At 49.9% G+C, this 17,567-nt stretch overlaps 3 protein-coding genes across 4 annotated transcripts; all 3 read left to right on the top strand.

The window, feature by feature from the left end:
• The first annotated feature begins 63 nt into the window (after positions 1-63).
• On the top strand, positions 64-13,211 carry LOC110187210 (hemocytin-like). The gene is made up of 15 exons (XM_020956610.2): positions 64-162; positions 269-831; positions 940-1,230; positions 1,515-1,955; positions 2,024-3,971; positions 4,026-4,672; positions 4,732-5,280; positions 5,354-6,634; positions 6,700-6,784; positions 6,844-7,844; positions 7,904-8,063; positions 8,127-8,410; positions 8,472-10,038; positions 10,097-11,838; positions 11,899-13,211. The coding sequence occupies exons 1-15, from the start codon at positions 71-73 to the stop codon at positions 13,011-13,013; spliced, it is 11,766 nt and encodes a 3,921-aa protein (XP_020812269.2). The 5' UTR covers positions 64-70; the 3' UTR covers positions 13,014-13,211.
• Positions 13,108-14,927, top strand: LOC110187239 (NAD(P)H oxidoreductase RTN4IP1, mitochondrial). The gene is made up of 3 exons (XM_020956637.2): positions 13,108-14,016; positions 14,077-14,682; positions 14,748-14,927. Exons 1-3 carry the CDS (start codon positions 13,495-13,497, stop codon positions 14,850-14,852), a joined length of 1,233 nt encoding a protein of 410 aa, XP_020812296.2. The 5' UTR covers positions 13,108-13,494; the 3' UTR covers positions 14,853-14,927.
• Positions 14,928-15,256: 329 nt separating this feature from the next.
• Positions 15,257-17,278, top strand: LOC110187240 (uncharacterized). 2 transcript variants are annotated; one of them, XM_020956638.2, is made up of 2 exons: positions 15,257-16,562; positions 16,711-17,278. In XM_020956638.2, exons 1-2 carry the CDS (start codon positions 16,496-16,498, stop codon positions 17,100-17,102), a joined length of 459 nt encoding a protein of 152 aa, XP_020812297.1. In that variant the 5' UTR covers positions 15,257-16,495; the 3' UTR covers positions 17,103-17,278. The 2 variants fall into 2 exon arrangements, with proteins under 2 accessions (XP_020812297.1, XP_086691029.1); XM_086834903.1 differs by having other exon boundaries at positions 16,428-16,562; positions 16,679-17,278.
• The last annotated feature ends 289 nt before the right edge of the window (positions 17,279-17,567 follow it).

Below are 17,567 nucleotides of genomic sequence, written 5' to 3'. Positions count from 1 at the left end.
TTCCTGGTGGAATAGTGAAATAGTTTTATACAGATTTAAGTCCCTGCCGGGGACAGAGTCATTGCTCGGCATGGAGGTGGCACTGAGTGTCCTGGCCGCGTCCTTGTTCTTCACCACAGTTGGCGCATATAATGTAGAACCCACGCGATCTTGGGTGCCAGAGTAAGTGAAAGGATATCTTAAGTGTTACGTTTTTTTTTTGTCATATAAATCTATATTTCAGTTTTTAAATACCTTTTTTACTTAAAAAATATATTGTTTTTTACAGCAATCCCAAAACGGGACCAAAGCTTGCCAATGAACTCTGGTTTAGCCAGGTCAAGAAGCCGTTTACCAACTGTCCCTCCTACAAATTTCCCATCAACACCAATGTGAACTGCGTGGATACGCCTGAGGGCGGCGAGTGCTTGGTCAGCTGCATCGGCACAAATCACTTTTACGGAGAGCGCCAGAATGTCGGTAAACTGATCCTCTCCTGCCGCCGCGGTGCATGGGGCATCAAGAATGGATATCCCACCGCAAAGACCATCCAGCATTGCGATGGGGCTTGTACCTGCCGTAACGGAGGCATCTGCAACGGCGAAAAGTTCTGTCACTGCCGGAAGGGCTATGGCGGAGATAATTGTGAAAGGAACCAGGAGTTCGGCTGCCCAGAGCGTCCGCCTCAGCTTCCGAAGAACTCGAGAACGGTTTGCCGGGGCGACACCTGTGAGGTGGAGTGTAACCGAGGATTCGCCTTCTCCGATGGCCGAAATCGGGTTCTTTTGAAGTGTAAGGGTACCAAGTATGTGGACATGGGCGGAGACTACAGCAAATTGCCAGAGTGTGAGGGTAAGTGAGACTTCAAGATTGTTTATTTGTTTTAACTATAAAGTAGAAATATATTTTTTTTTAACACATATGTAAATTTTACCAAGTAAATAAAATATTTTATTTTAGCTGCTTGTACTCCAAATTGTCTTAACGGAGGCAAATGCATTGCGGCAAATGTTTGCGAGTGTCCACCACGATTCCGCGGCAAACAGTGCCAGTTCGATGTATCCGAATGCAACATGCTTGATTTCAACGGCAACTTCCAGTGCGATCATGGACCCCAGAAATCCGAGTGTCGCCTCACTTGTCCAGATGTTACCGGAGTGAGTGTCCAGGGAACATTTGCCTCACACTACGATTGCGACTATGGCACTGGGAAATTCGAGCCCTCGCCCTCCGCGGTGAAGTGTATCTATCGTAAGTAATGGGGTGTCCCACCGGGGGGGATAACTCTATAACTCAGAGTTGTAGCGATAAGAAATTCGATCCAGCCATGTGTCTTACGGATTGTTGGGAATCTTGAGGGTAACATTATCCCCACTCGACATACATTTTTGGTGACATTCTAATGGTTTATATCTTCAGCACTTGACAATGTCGTTAAAAATATATTCTCAAGATCGAACAAAGGATTAGGAAGTCATAAAAACCTTTAGCATATTTATTACTTACCCCCTCAATCTTTTATTTTTTGTGGACAGCTCCCAACCGGAATGTTTCCCAGCATATCAGCACCTCTGACACGCAGACCAATGGAACCGTTACTATTATCGGCAAGGAGCTTCCCTGGCCAGATAATCTCATTGACACTTGTAATCGATATCAACAGTACGATAACAGCAGCAACTGGAAGCCAGAGGATCGCGATGTTGATGATATCGATGGAGCCAATCGACTACATCGTAAGCCGGCCAAGGATGTAATTGTGGCACCACAGCTATCGGTCTGCAGTTCCTGGAACGGCCGAAACATCCGCACCTTTGATGGATTGCTATACAGATTGTCGCTTAACTGTGCCCACACCCTGGTCAATGACAGGATATTTGGAGCATTCCATGTGTCTGTGAGGAGTCACTCGCCCGAGTCGCCCCTAATTCTGCAGATCCAATGGCAGTCCGTGCAGTATACCCTGGAAAATCTGAGTAAGTGAAGGTTATTCTTTTATTTGCAGAATTTTTCTTATTGTCCTATTCCGGCTTTATTGTTACAGATGGCAGCGTCACTCTATTCACACCCGAGAAGCGTCTTTCGCTGCCCGCTCAGGTACTTGGTATGAAGGTTGTGCCCTATGCCCAGCAGATCGAGGTTGAGCTAGAATCTGTGGGACTCCAGCTGGTCTGGGATCATCACCAGCTTCTCTCCGTTCGCGCCAGCGTCGCCCTGTGGCAGAAGGTGGGCGGCCTGTGTGGTCATCTTGATGGAAATAGTGAAAACGACCAGATGACACGCTCGGGGACTGTTTCACAGACATGTCGCACCTTCACCGATAGCTGGCGGAGTGGTGATCAGGCCTGTGTGCCCGACACGGATGAACCCCTGGCTCAGTGCTATGGTGGGCGTCACAAGGATGCCGTGGAACAATGCCGAAAGCTGTTGCACAATGTCCAGTTAAAGTCCTGCTTGGAGCACTTCAACCAGGAGACCCTCGTACGAGCCTGCATTAAGGATCACTGTGGCTGCTCGGGAGGACAGAGTCAATCCTGTACCTGCAACTTCCTGCAGTCGCTAGTGGAGGAATGTCGCGCCAAGGGCACCGGACCCACTTTCAAGGAATGGCGCAATCTCCAGCTATGTCCGATCAGTTGCTCCGGTGGTCGCATTTACCAGAACTGTGGTCCTCAGTCCCAGCCGAGCTGTGAAACCAATGGTGTAATGGATCCCAACCTGTGCTTTGAGGGCTGTTTCTGTCCGAGTGGGACGCTGCAGTACAAGGATACCTGCATTAGTCAGAAGATGTGTCCATGTGAGCTACGTGGCCGCGAATTCCAGCCAGGTGAAACGCACCAGAGGGAATGCAACACATGCACCTGCCAGGCCGGAAAATGGGAGTGCTCGCAGGAGAAGTGCAGCAAGCGATGCACGGCATTTGGTGATCCCCACTATCGGACCTTCGATGGAAGAACCTATGACTTCCAAGGCCGCTGTACCTATTATCTACTGAAGACATCCACGCTCTCCGTGGAGGGAGATAATATCAAGTGCTCGGTAGAGAATGATCCCTTGTACACCGGCGGAGGAGCATCGTGTACTCGGTCAGTCACCATACGATTCTCACTGAAGGACGGCGGTCCTACGGTCATAAAACTGTCACAGAAACTGCAGACCTCGGTGAATGGCGAGGTGGTAGCACAACTACCCCTGGAACTAGGCAATGGCGAGGTAGTGCTGCGATTGGCTAGCCACAACTTCATTACAATGACTTTTCGCGATGGCTTGGTGGTGTGGTGGAATGGTGACTCTACCGTACACATCGATGCTCCCTATAGCTACTACGATAACACGGCTGGACTTTGTGGTACCTTCAATGACAACACCAAAGACGACTTCCTCACGTCGGACGGAGATTACGAGCACACACCCGATGCATTTGGAAACAAATGGCGCACCAAGGAGCTCTGTGTCGATCCGGATCCTCCAGTGACGCTAACTCCCTGCTCCAACAATCCTGCCCAGCGGGCAAGGGCCGAAGAACTCTGTTCCGTCCTTCGCTCGGATACCTTCAAAACCTGCCATTGGGCCGTGGATCCTGCCATTCACTACGATAACTGCATCGTCGATGTGTGTGGTGCCAGAGATACGAGACCCGCCAGCACGAACAAGACTTTCTGCGAAGTCCTCGCCGACTATGCCAATTTGTGCGTGCGCAATGGTATCCGGACCAGCTGGCGTCAGGTTATCAACCAGTGCTCAATCCAGTGCCCGGAAGGCCAGGATTATGACGAATGTGGCGATTCTTGTGCCCTAAGCTGCTTCGACCTGCAGAACCGGGATCAGTGCCGGAGGCAGTGCGTCGAGGGATGTCGCTGTCCGAAGGGTCAGTTCCTGAACGAGCAGCAGCAGTGTGTGCCTCAAAAGGCCTGCTCCTGCTTCTACGAAGGCCTGAGCTTCAAACCTGGCTACAAGGAGGTGCGACCAGGTGCGAAGTTCCAGCAGTTGTGGTAAGGGAATCCTTAAGAAAGTTTAACATTGTCTTATATAATTCCTCCCTGTAGCACTTGTGTGGATGGTCTGTGGCAGTGTAGGGATGCGGATAAAGACGACGCTATCCTGTTCCCGCCATTGGGTCGTCTTCGCAAGAAGTGCGCCCATAGTCCCTATGCCAAATTCGTCAGCTGTGCCCCCAAGGAGCCGAAGACCTGTAAGAATATGCATGATCATAAGCAGGATACCACGGCCTGCCTTCCTGGATGTGTATGCGATGATGGTTACGTTTACGACGTGACCCGTCAGCAGTGTGTGGCGCCGGAGAAGTGTTCCTGTTACCATGCCGGACGCAGCTTTGACGATGGTGACACTTTCCAGGAACTATGCAACCAGTGCGTCTGCCAAGGTGGATCCTGGAAGTGCACACGAAATGAGTGCGAGGCCACCTGCAGTGTGTGGGGTGACTCCCACTTTAGCACCTTCGATGGCCGGGACTTTGACTTCCTCGGCGAATGCGACTATATCCTGTCCAAGGGCGTTAATGCCGAGGGCAGTGGCTTCTCCATAGTCATCCAAAATGTACTTTGTGGTACCTCGGGTGTTACCTGCTCCAAGTCTTTAGAAGTTTCGCTAAGCAGCAAGGCTGGACCGGAGCACCTCAAGTTGACCGCTGGTGGAGTCTATGGAACGGATAATCCAAGCTCAATTATAACACGTAAGTAGAGGAATTTCATTCTATTCAAGGTCCTTCGACATTAATTTCTTCTCCTACAGGTCTTCGCAACCAAATCAGCTCGCATGCCTTCAGTTCCTTCCACGTTTACAAAGCTGGCGTCTTTGTGGTCGTCGAGGTGGTGGCCCTGCGTCTCCAGATCAAGTGGGACGAGGGCACCCGGGTCTATGTGAAGCTGGGCAACGAGTGGCGCGGTCACCTGGCCGGTCTCTGTGGCAACAACAATGGCAACAGCTTGGATGATTTCAAGTCGCCATCCGGAGGCCAGGAGGCAGAGCCCACACTCTTCGGCCACTCGTGGCGCACCCACCCGCAGTGCGAGCTTCCGCAACAGCCCTTTGATTCCTGCCAGCGCAATGCCCAACGCCGTGCCTGGTCGGAGAACCAATGCAGTGTCCTCAAGTCACCCGTCTTTGCAGCCTGCCATGTCCAGGTGCCACTGGAGCGTTATCTGAAGAGTTGCGTCTTTGACACCTGTGCCTGCGACCAAGGCGGAGACTGCCAGTGCCTTTGCACAGCGGTGGCCGCTTACGCGGATGCCTGTGCTCAGCGAGGTATCAGCATCCGCTGGCGCACGCCCCATTTCTGTCGTGAGTACTTATTTACGGCAAGTGAATCGGAATCCCAACCTAATCCTTTTTCTTTAAACCTTTCCCCGAACAGCGATGCAGTGCGACGTCCATTGCTCCGACTACAGCGCCTGCACTCCCGCATGTCCCACGGAGACATGCGACAATCTGCTGGACCAAGGTGATGCCGCCCGGCTATGTCACCACGAGAACTGCGTGGAGGGCTGCCAGGTGAAGCCATGTCCTATCAACCAAATATATTTGAATGACAGCTACACCACCTGTGTGCCTCGCTCGGAGTGCAAACCCGTGTGCCTGGTTCGTGGCAACATTACCTATTACGAGGGCGATGTGACCTACACAGATGACTGTGCCACCTGTCGCTGCTCCAAGAAGAAGGAGGTATGCAGTGGCCAGCCTTGTCCACCAACCTCCACTACCACCACCACCACGGAATGGCCCATTATTGAAACAACACCCAAGGATCCTCAAGATCGGACAGGCAAGAGTTGCGTGCGTGGATGGACACGTTGGTTGGATCGCGGCTCCAGTGTGGGTGGCATCAATCTGAACGATGTGGAACCGCTGCCACACTTTGATAACTTCGAGCGTATCTACGGAACCTGCGATCCGAGTTATCAGAGGGACATCGAGTGCAGGGTGAAGGACACAAAGCAGTCATACGAACTTGTTGACGACAATGTGTCCTGCGATCTTAAGCAGGGTCTGGTGTGCATTGGAAAGTGTCATGACTATGAGATACGAGTGTATTGCGACTGTGATGATGATGGCTATACCACAGCTCGCCCACCGCCACCGCCGAGTGCCAACGAGACGTGTGATCCATCGGTGGATATTTTCAAGGAGTATCCCGGAGACTGTTTTAAATACCTACGCTGTGAGCATATTCCAGGCAACAGCAACTGGCACTGGGTGCCTGGCACCTGTGGCGTCCACCTGATGTTTAATCCCTCGATTGGAGCCTGCGACCAAATCTCGATTGTAACCCGTCTGCGACCGCAATGCGGCAAGGACAAAGATCGTTGTCGAGACAATGAGGAGTGGAATGATTGTGCCAACCAGTGCGAGCATACCTGTCACTTCTACGGACAGCAGCTCATCCGACGCGGTCTTTGCAATCCCGGCCAACACTGCAAGGGCGGATGTGTACCCAAGAAGCGTCCCGACTGCCGGGCTTTGGGCAAGTTCTGGCGCGACGAGCATACCTGCGTGGATCAAGATGACTGTCCGTGTTTGGACCATCGCGATGACAAGTATGTGCAGCCGCACAGGATCATCACAACGGACTTTGAGGACTGCCAGTGTGTGTTCAACCAGTTCGTTTGTGTGCCCAAGAAGACCACCACGGTGAAGCGTAAGTACCAGTGGGAATAAACAACTATTACCTCTAAAATAACTCTGAATGGTATTTTTTTTTAGCTCCCATCGGAGATCACACATCGACCACACCCTTGCCCATTATACCTACCACGCTGACTCCCCCAGTTTTGTGTCCAACGAAGAGGTAAGTTGGGATTTGAATAATAGATTCCACTGATAACCTTCACTGAATTTTTCTCTTAGCATGGTGCGTCTGTTCACAAGTGAGCATTTCGTGCCGGACACTGCCTTCTCAGGCTCTAGCATCCTGGACCAGCACTATGCTGCACATCTGTCCCGCTTGCACCGAAAACCCAAGCTCAATATCGGAGCTTGGACGCCAAGGATTAGCGATCAAACGCAGTACCTTCAAGTGAACTTAGAAAAGCCGCTGGCTCTTTATGGCATGGTCATTGCCGGTGATCCTCATCTGGACAACTATGTGACCCTCATGAAGCTGGTCTACAGCCTGGACGGTGAGGGCTATCACGAGCTCATCGGTAAGGATGGAGAACCCCAGGTGTTGGTGGGACCCAGTGACTCCCGACTGCCGCGAGCTCATGTCTTTCAGCGACCGATCGAGGCCAAGTCCATTCGCCTGTATCCTCTGAGGTGGCACACGGCCATCGCTATACGCTTTGATCTGCTACTGTGCAATCATGAGCCCACCACCGTGCCACCTGTGATTGATAAAACCACTACACCGCTGCCTCCCACGAAGCCACCCATCGAGGATTTGATCTGTAAGGACCCCCTTGGAGTGGACAGTGGAACACTGGGATACCATCAGGTGTCGGCTAGCAGCATCTGGCTATCGTCACACCTGGACCACGAGGAGGGACTCCTGGACTTGCTACGCTTCCGCTCCAAGCTGGGCTGGCGGCCGCTGGCCAACAAGCAGGACGAGTTTATCGACTTTGACTTCCTTGAGCCGCGCAATGTAACTGGCATTCAGACACGGGGCGGTGCTCACGGCTGGGTCAGTTCATATCGCGTGCTTTTCTCCTCCAACAAGCTCGTGTGGAATGAGCTGCCGGGTCAGCAGGGCGATGGTAATATCTTTGAGGGTAATCGGGATGCCAATGGCCTGCACACAAACGGCTTCCAGCGACCACTGGTCACGAGATATCTACGTCTGGTTCCGACCCAATGGGATCAAAATATAAACTGGCGGATCGAGCCCATTGGATGCTTTGAGCCCTATCGTAAGGATTGGTTTCTATAACGCTTTGGACTTTATGTTAATCCTTAATAATCCTTGTAGCCAACATAACCAAGCCCCCTCAGATTCGAGTATGCAATTTGTGCGAGGGCATTGATCTGCCTAGCCTGGTTCCAAGTTGTCCCTGTAGTGACGGTCTCTTCTGGACTGGATCCAAGTGTGTGGAGCGCAATCTCTGTCCATGCATCGATGTATATACCACGTGAGTACACAGTCACCTTTTCCGAGGCAGAACCAGTATTATAGATACCTTAAATCCTTGCAGCTATCCCATTGGATCTAAGTTTGAGAACAGTGACTGCGAGGAGTGCGTGTGCCTGTTGGGTGGCGTAATCAATTGCAAGACCACAAACTGTCCCAAGTGCCCGCTGCATATGAGAAGCGTAAGGAAAGGTTGTCGCTGCGAGTGCCAGTTGTGTCCACCAACCACACGACTCTGTCCCACCAGCGGTGATTGCATACCCACCGACTGGTGGTGCAATGGCGTGCAGAACTGTGCCGACGACGAGGACGATACTTGCGATCCCACGCGAACCACAGTTTCACCTCGTAAGTCTCAAGTCAAGAATGGATTACACAAATACTTATCATTTCCCCTTTTCCCTTGCAGCCACCACTAAGAAACCAGACGTGTGTCCGCCTATCGAATGTCCTCCTGGCTACGCTGTCAAGATCAGGGGAAAACTGCCCGTAACCTTGTCGCAAATGCTTTTGATCTCAGCAGATCCCAACAGCGATGGTTCTGTAGAGCCTCTAAAAGATTGGCTGGAGCCGCTGAAGTCCTCAGATAAGCCAGAAATATCTTTCGGTGTCGCCAAGGTCCTGGGCAGATTCGCCGTCAAGTTTGGTAAGAAATTCTTCAAGGGAGTCGCAAAATTGGCCTCCAAACTGGGCAGCAAGATCAAGGAAGCACTGATCGACAAGCTAGGGGATGCAGTGGCAGAAAAAATCATGGATCTGGCTACTCCCAAGAAGGATAAGGAGGAATCTTTGACCCTGGATCGCCTCGAGTTAAACGAGTTGCCATTGATGCAATCGAAGCCACAGCTGGAGTTTACTTTCATAGACCCTGGCGAAGTCGACGAAATGTTAGATCTTTTGGGTGTGGATGCTAGTGAAATTCCCGATTTCTCGGGGGACTGGAATGAGATCTTTGGCGATGACGAAGAGGACTATGTTGATCCCGGTCAAGATGAAATCGATGACCTTCTAGACTTCATGGGTATTGTGTCCCAAGAGAGTCTCGTGATCTCTAGAGGCGGAGTAGACGACAGACTGGACACCGAAACGCAGTTGGTACTGAATGGCGCTACTGGGCCGGACGGTGTGAGTCCTTATGGAATCAACTTTGAACTGCCCAAAGAACTACGTGACCGGTACAAGTGGAGAACGGCGATTCCGAACAAGAACCTTAACGATATCGAGTTTTGTGACTCGTTTTGCTGCATTCCCCTAAGGAATGAGACATGTGAGGAGCCTCAGTGCCCCCCAGGCTTTGAGCCTGTGGTGGACAACACAAGCACCGGAGGTGGCAAGTGTCCCACATTTACCTGCCGACGCCCAAGGATCCCTGACGACAGCTGCGACATTACCGGTAGAATTTTCCACACCTTCGATGGCACGGTGTACAAGTATGACATCTGTAGCCACACCTTGGCCAGAGATGCACTGGGAGATAGTTGGAGCATTAGCACCCAGCTTCAGTGCGCTGCCGATCAGCCGAGCTGTGGCGCCAAGACACTTATCATCAACGACGATGAACGTGGAGTCTCCATTACCATCCTGCCTAATCAGCGCGTCATCTACAATAACTTTGAGTTCAGTGTCCACGATCTAGCCCTGGTCGGTGCTGTGCGGAGATCGTTTGTGATCAGTCAGATCGGCCAGACCGTGGTGGTGGTGTGCCGCCATCACAAGTTCTGGGTGCAGTATGCCGCTAGTGGAAACATCCGCATAGGAGTCTCCCAGACCCTTCAAGGGAAGGTAGACGGACTATGTGGTTTCTACAATGGTCGGCAGGATGACGATAAGCGAACGCGAACAGGTCTACATGTGATTGGTACAACGGACTTTGGGGTCTCTTGGTACGACCGGAAGCTACCATTAGACAAGTGTCGTCCACAGGTGTGTCCCCTGGATCTGCAACAGCGGGCACTCCAAATGTGTCAGGCTGTCAGGTGAGTTTATACTTGGAAATATTAAATTGAACGGGAGTTCATCCATCATCTCTCCCAGACATCCCTCTTTCGGAACCTGTGATCTCTCCGTTAACATCGAGGACTTCCTGGGCAAGTGCGTGGAAACAACTTGCGAGTGTCTTAAGGCCAATGGCGGTGCAGAAGGCAGCTGTCGTTGTGATCTTATTCAACAGTTTGTGGGCCAGTGCTTGGCCGTGGATCGCAATGTGCTGCTGACAAGTTGGAGGAGCATTCATCGCTGCGAGCCGACCTGTCGTCCACCATTGGTGCACCACGACTGCTTCCGCCAGCGTTGCGAGCCGCAGTGCGCCTTGTCGAGCTATTCGGGGGCTGTGTGCCCCACCATTCCGAACACCTGTTTCTCTGGCTGCTACTGTCCCGAGGGAACGGTTCGACGGGGCGAAGAATGCGTCCCACTGGACGATTGCAAGGACTGCAAGTGCAACCTGTTCGGTCTGAACAAGTTCGTCAGTTATGACGGTAGCAGCTTCAGTTTCAAGGGCAACTGCACATACTTGGTGACCAGAGATCTCCTTATTCCCGGCAGCTACAACTTCCAGGTTTACGCAACCATCCAACCCTGTGGCCTGATCAAGGAAGAGAGCTGCGTAAGTGCTCTCCATATTACCGCCGGAGAGCATACACTGCACATCGAACGACACGAGAATGAGGTGCAGCTTCTAGCCGATGGCTACCAGGTTTCGCCCTGGCCACATCGGTCGTCCTGGCTGATGGTCAAACAGCCACGTGAAGAGGAGCTCCTGGTACAACTGCCTTTGATTAAGCTGGAGTTGGTGGTGGATCTCAGCTCACTGCAGTTCCAGCTTTCGGTGCCCTCGGTTCGCTATGGAAGTCGCATGGAGGGATTGTGCGGCAACTGCAATGGGCTCAGCATAGACGACCTGCAGGTCAACCCGGCCAAGCCCAAGCCCACAGAGCCGGGTCCTTTTAAGCTGATCGACTTTGTCACCAGCTGGCAGGTGAGCGAGCCACGTCTTGGCATTGATACGCGTTCTTGTGGGGATCAGCAGGTATGCAAACCGTTGCCCAGGGAAAGAAACGTGTGCTACCAGCTTATTGTACAGTCCGGCATCTTCGGGCGATGTCCGCTGCTGGTCGATCCGTTGGCCTACATCCTCGCCTGCCAAAAGGATACATGCACTGCCAGCGACGATAAGAAGGTGATATGTGATGCCCTCACCGCTTACGCTGCTGCCTGTAATCAGATTGGAGTGTGCTCCGACTGGCGGCCCTTCACACAGTGTCCGGCACAGTGTCTACCCGGAATGACATACAGACCTTGCGACTGCGACGTTACCTGTGAGACAGGCGTGGATCGGGTGGACAGCAGCAACATGGAGATAATCTTCAAGGGACGCTGCCTCCACACTGCCCGTCATGAAGGCTGCTTCTGTCCACCGGACAGGGTGCTCCACCACGGCAGATGCGTCTTACCTAATGAGTGTGTGACTTGCGGCAATGGACGACATGTGGGCGATGTGTGGCAACCGGACAAGTGCTCGCGGTGCGAATGCTTGTCCACTGGCCAGGTAAGCTGCGAGAAGGAGCAGTGCGGCCGGGACACGGATCTTATCTGCCAGAGCGGCTACAAGTTGGTTGTCATCCAGCGTGACTTTGAGTGCTGTCCCCAACGGATTTGCGTGGCAGACATTGAGAGGCCCGGAAAAATCTGCGAGACACCCAAGTTACCTGACTGTGGACTCCATCAGAACAGGATCGTAGACGAGGATGTCAATAAATGTCCCATCTACCGATGTGGTAAGTCCCAGGCTTTTAGGATTTATTTCTAAAATATAATAAATCAATATCCCTTCACAGAATGCAAGCCCAAAGATCAATGTGATCCTTCTCCACCAGTAACTTTGAAGCCCGGCGAGAAAATGGAGGAGATAGTGGACGGCTGCTGTCCCAGCTATAGGGTTGTGTGCCACCAGGACACTTGTCCAAAACCACCAGCCATCTGTGATGACCCATACTACGAACTGATTTCGGCTAAGCAACCCGGCGACTGTTGTTCCCTGTACAAGTGTGTGCCGCCCAAGGACAAGTGCCTCCAAAGACATGACAACCAGGTGCAGGTCCATCGGATCGGAGACAAATGGCAATTGCCCGGAGATCCTTGCGTCTCCTACGAATGCGGGCTGACCGACTCGGGTGTGGTGGCCACCGTCACAACTGTGCTTACCTGCGAGAAGAAGTGTCCGCTGGGCTACAGCTACGAGCACACGGACAGCACCAAGTGCTGCGGAACCTGTGTCCCAACAGGGTGCGTTCACGATGGCAAGATCTACAAACCGGATGAGCATTGGTATAGCCAGGACAAATGCATATTCTATGACTGTGTGTCGTACAAGGGTCAACTAATGATTCGTGAGCAGCATGAAACCTGTCCGGATGTCAGCCAGTGTCCGGCGGAGCATCTTCAGGAAGATGGTGGCTGCTGCAAACGATGCACGATCTCACCACCGCCAGCAGACAAAATCGACTGCCAAGCGGTAACGGTGGCGCCAAATCTTACGCGAAGTATGATCATGCTCGAGGACAAGCACCACGGAGCCTGCCACAACGAGCAGCCGATCGAGGGATTGACCCAGTGCGAGGGCGCCTGCAACTCGGCCTTCAAGTACAATCCGCTGCTTAACAAGTTCCAGGAAAGCTGCACTTGCTGTGGCGCAACCGGTTTGAGGAAAATTATTGTAAAGATTATTTGTGACGATGGCAGCCATCTGGATCATGAGTTTGAGGTGCCCACCAGCTGCAAGTGTGAGCCCTGTGACCGCCATCACTTGGGCCAAACGAACTCAGCCCAAGGAGGGGATCAGTCTGAGACCAAAGGCAACCCAAAGGACAAAAAAATAATTGAAGAAGAGTATGATGATGAATTTAATCTTCAGGACTTGCTTGATAAAAATGGAGGAGTTATCACGCGGTAGCTTAAAAATTATAAAACTTGGAATGCCACAGAAATCACTATTTTATAAATACTAATTTAAAAACTACCAAAAAGTAATCAGTAAGAAGGAAGGATGTAGTTCAAGCTGTATTTCTTTGCATTCTTTTTTAAACATTATACATTGAATTTCAATCTGTAAATCCGTAAAATAATAATTATAATAGATTATTAAGATCTTAAGAAGACTGTGTTCAATATCACTTTTTATCTAATATAATTTTATAATCAAATATTGCATTTATATTTGCATTTATAATTTTGGGTTTAAATTTGCATAATTTAATTTTAACGGTCTTGAGCTTTTGCAATCGATAACTAAACGACGAGCGATGCTTTCAGCTTTCATAACAATCAGCTGTTTCCGGAACGATTGGTCACTCTGTGCCTAAAAACATAAACAAACTACAGTTTTCTTATTATTTATTTGATTGAAAATAATTAATTTAAGATTCCGGTCTGCAATGCAGACCACCGGAAGTAGTGGAATACTGGCCCTAAGACAGTTTGTCTTGTTGGCGCGACGCCACTGCTCGGCCTCTGCTCAAACCACCTTCGGTGGCTCCCAAACAAATGCCGACCAACCGCCGCCGCCACCGAGATCCGGCGAAGGTAAGATGCGTGGATGGCAACTGCACAACTATGGGGGCATTGACGAGCTACAGCTCTCGGACATGCTGAAGATACCCCAGATACGCAGTTCCAACGAGTGCCTCGTTCGGATTCGGACCACTGCGGTTAATCCCATCGACCTGGCTATGCTCCGGGGATACGGCGCCGCGGTCCTAAACAAGATGCGCTGTCGGCCGGGCGATGGCATCGAGTTCCCGCTTACCCTGGGTCGTGAGTTCTGTGGCGAGTTGGTCCAGAAGGGCATGGGTGTTCCCAATGACACACTGCCCCTGGGAACTCGGGTCTGGGGAGTAGTTCCAGTGCAGGCGAGTGCCGGAGCTCATGCGGAATACGTTGCTGTGCCTTCTTACTGTGTAGGTGGAACCAGCTTAGATCGATTTAATAAAGTCTTAATCAATCTTTATCCCTTTCAGCTTGCCCCTGCCCCCAAAGAGCTGGATGACAGCGAGGCAGCTAGCGTTCTGTATGCTGGATTGACTGCCTGGTCGGGTCTCTACATCACCGGTGGCCTGGGCGGACCCTGCGGCGCCGTCACAGCTGACGGAGGTGGTGCCCACAAGCGTGTCTTGGTTCTTGGTGGTTCCGGAGGCGTTGGATCTCTGGCCATACAAATGCTGAAGTCACAAAAAGTACAAGTACTCGCCACCTGCAGCGAGAATGCTACTGAAATGGTGCGCAATCTGGGTGCCGATTTGGTGGTGGACTACAACAACAGCGAAGCCATGGAGGAGCTGTCCAAATATGCACCCTACGACATTGTCCTAGACTGTTCCGGCCAAGGAGGCGATAAGGCGGCGGAATCGAAATTTGATTTCCGGCAATACATCACCTTCTCATCGCCCCTGCTGGCCAATATCGATAAGCAGGGATTAGGCCTGGGAGCATTGAAGAATGTCTTTGACTTGGTGCAGACCAATGTAAGGTCCGTATCGCAGCGCGGCGGATTGGTCAAGTGGGGATTCTTCAGTCCTGCTCCGCAAGGCATACAATTCCTTCAGAAACTAGTGGAGCAGAGGAAGGTCAGTTGTTCAATCTCTAGCACAAAATTCCCAACTAATACTCTTTGCCTTTCCGGCGCTTTTAGTTGATGCCACAGATTGATAGCAGCTTCGGCTTTGGGGATCTACCGCAAGCCTTCGAGAAGATGAAAGGCGGACACTTGCGAGGCAAGATTGTGGTGACGGTTTAAGAGGTGGAGGAAATAGGCTGATATTCAACTTTGTATTGGTGTTATATTAAACGCCCGTCGTTTCCTAATATGTAACACTTTGCCAAGTACTTTCTAAAACAGCGACTGCCATACTTTGACCAAAGCTCCGGCCTCGTGACGCAGTTTCTAGCTCACCTCAGGGCCTGCCATTGCATCACGGGCTGCTTTGACCAGGGTTCAACGTTTATATGAGTTTAAATACCCGATCCACTGACGCATATTATTATTTCTGTTATAAAAATTAATTGACGATCTTACCGTTCGATTAAGGATCACCTTTAAATCACCGTGAAAAGCCAGCCGTTCCAGCCTCTGCGAATTACTCTTATCATTCAGCGACTAGACTGAAGGGCAACTGTTAGGTGTTTTACACTTAAGCATCCAGTCTAGTTGAAGCTGTATTGGCCAAATCAGTGATTCAACTGATCATAAAACTATTCCGGGACACCAAGACACACGCTAGCGCTCGCGTAAATTTCCGTGCGTCTAATTTTATGTCATCGCCTGCCTGACTGCCTGGCTAGCTGGCCAATACCCAGATTCCTTATCAGCCAACGATTGGCGTTCGCAGCACGCGGGCCGCCTCCGCTAATCACATTGTTCTCATGCGTTCCCAACCGCTCCCAAACATCGGAACATGAGCTATCACCAAGGTCGAGGCTTCCAAAAAAAAAAAAAATAAAAATAACAAAAGCCTCTCCATCACCGCTATCATCCGACGAAGCCGGCAAAGAAAGCGAAGAGTGCACGCGTCTCTGTTTTGTTTTGGTTTTTATTAATAGCTCTCAATTTGTTACTGGGTCCCGGCATGGCTTGATATGGAAGGAAAATGTTTGATGACCGCTGGCCGGCTTTTAAATTCCCTTTGGCAGTATATAAAATATATATGATTATGTAAACTAATAACAAGAGAGTGTCCAGATGTAGAATATGATTACCTATCCAATTTCCCATTTATTATATGCTGTCACATTATATATTTGAGTCACTATACCCCTTGGCTAGAGAGTGTATTCCTAAAGATTGGCCAGCAGAAAAATTATTCGTATGAGCTTACTGAAGACCTTGAATTCTATCCCAGAGCTTATCGTACGTCTTAATAAAATATCAGCTATTATTGGGAAAAATTGCCAAGGCAGTAACACATCTGAGTGTTTACTTGTCTGGAAGTATAATGTAATGTCATCCATCCATTAAGTTATTTGGGTTTATTCTGCACTTTGTGAATGTCTTTACATTTATTTTTCCCATGACAGTGGAATCATAGGAAAGCTTAATTAGGGAAAACAATGCACAGAGAGTAGACTGTCTACAGTTTAGTTGCTTGAACCTTTCTTCTTTTCATTATTTGCATTTGATTTGAAAGAGAATTGGGTCTCGTTCATTTGCATGAATTAAAGTTCATTACGCTATAAATAATTAATTAAATTTAATGTGGTTTGTTAAACAAATTTGTTAGGTAGTCTTCTATATTAGTTGTTCAAATTGTTTTGAGCCCCAGTAACCTTTGATTTGTTGTTTCAATGCAAAACACACACACATTTTTCATAAAAGTCGCATTGGAAACAGTAAAATTGTATAAAATTAATATTTTTTAGTGAGAACTTTATACAAATTTTAAAATGGAATATGTTCAGTCAACATTGCTGCCCTTTATAATGGAATTGATTAGTCGCGAAAACAATCTGTGTAAGTTCGGCTCAGAAATATTCTTTATCATTAATAATTTAGTTTTAAGGATCTTTCATCAATCTTTCGGAAAAAAAATTAATTAATTGTATTATATTTTATATAAACCTCCACAGAATTGTAACATTTTTCTGTTTTATGTTACCAGGCACCACAGTGGAAGAACTGACGGATGCCGTGAAAGATGCAGTGCTGGAGGAGCACATACATCCTTTCGGCAACCTTCAGATGGCGGTACGGTTCGCCTTGGAGGTGGGCTCCAACATGGGTATCATTACATTAAACGACAATCTGATCCCCATTCCCTTCAACTACAAAGCTAAGAAGACAGTTCCGACAAAACAGTACACGACTGCGCAAGGACGCAAGGCTGTGAAGGGGGAACTGGCCAAGTCCAGGGTCAAACCAAAGTCCAAAGCCAAGGCTTGTGCCGGAAAGAGTTTGAGAAAGAAACTTACCGGCGAAAAGCAAACACCGTGCAAGACAAAACGTAAAGGAGCTGTCCAAAATAAAAAGACCAAGGCGAAGAGGCGACTTTAGACGAATCGAGTTAATACAGTGCAAAGAATCCGATTGGTGTTCTTGAACCAGACTGCTGATGCAGTTGCTGCTTCTGCTGCCATGGACGGGGCTTTCAACAACTGGGTTAACCAGGCGATGTCAGCTGCAATGGCACACACTTGGCACAGAAAAATAAATACACCAAATCAGCGGTACACTTGTCCCTCTCCTGGACAGCGTAATTTCTATTCGATTTAGTCGGAAAGTTAGAGGCATTGTTTTGCATAAAATTGAATAATTCAACGGCTGGCGGTGGCGCAGTCGTAATGAAATCGGGTGGGTTTTTGCTTAGTCTTGGTTACGCGGACAATTAAAAATGCGCCTTTTGGTGGCCACCGATCCCCGCTGGCCCCGCGGATCGAATCCATATAAAGAATTCGACAGGTGCGGCCCTTGTTCAGTCTGTCTGCGGAATAAGTCGGATCCATACGTGCCCACCAAAAA

The sequence above is a fragment of the Drosophila serrata genome, unplaced genomic scaffold, assembly GCF_035046125.1.
Source record: "Drosophila serrata isolate PLE 108 unplaced genomic scaffold, ASM3504612v1 contig_275, whole genome shotgun sequence".
Lineage (NCBI taxonomy): Eukaryota > Metazoa > Arthropoda > Insecta > Diptera > Drosophilidae > Drosophila > Drosophila serrata.
Note: the sequence above shows the minus strand (reverse complement) of the source record. Positions and strands in the feature narration are given on the sequence as shown.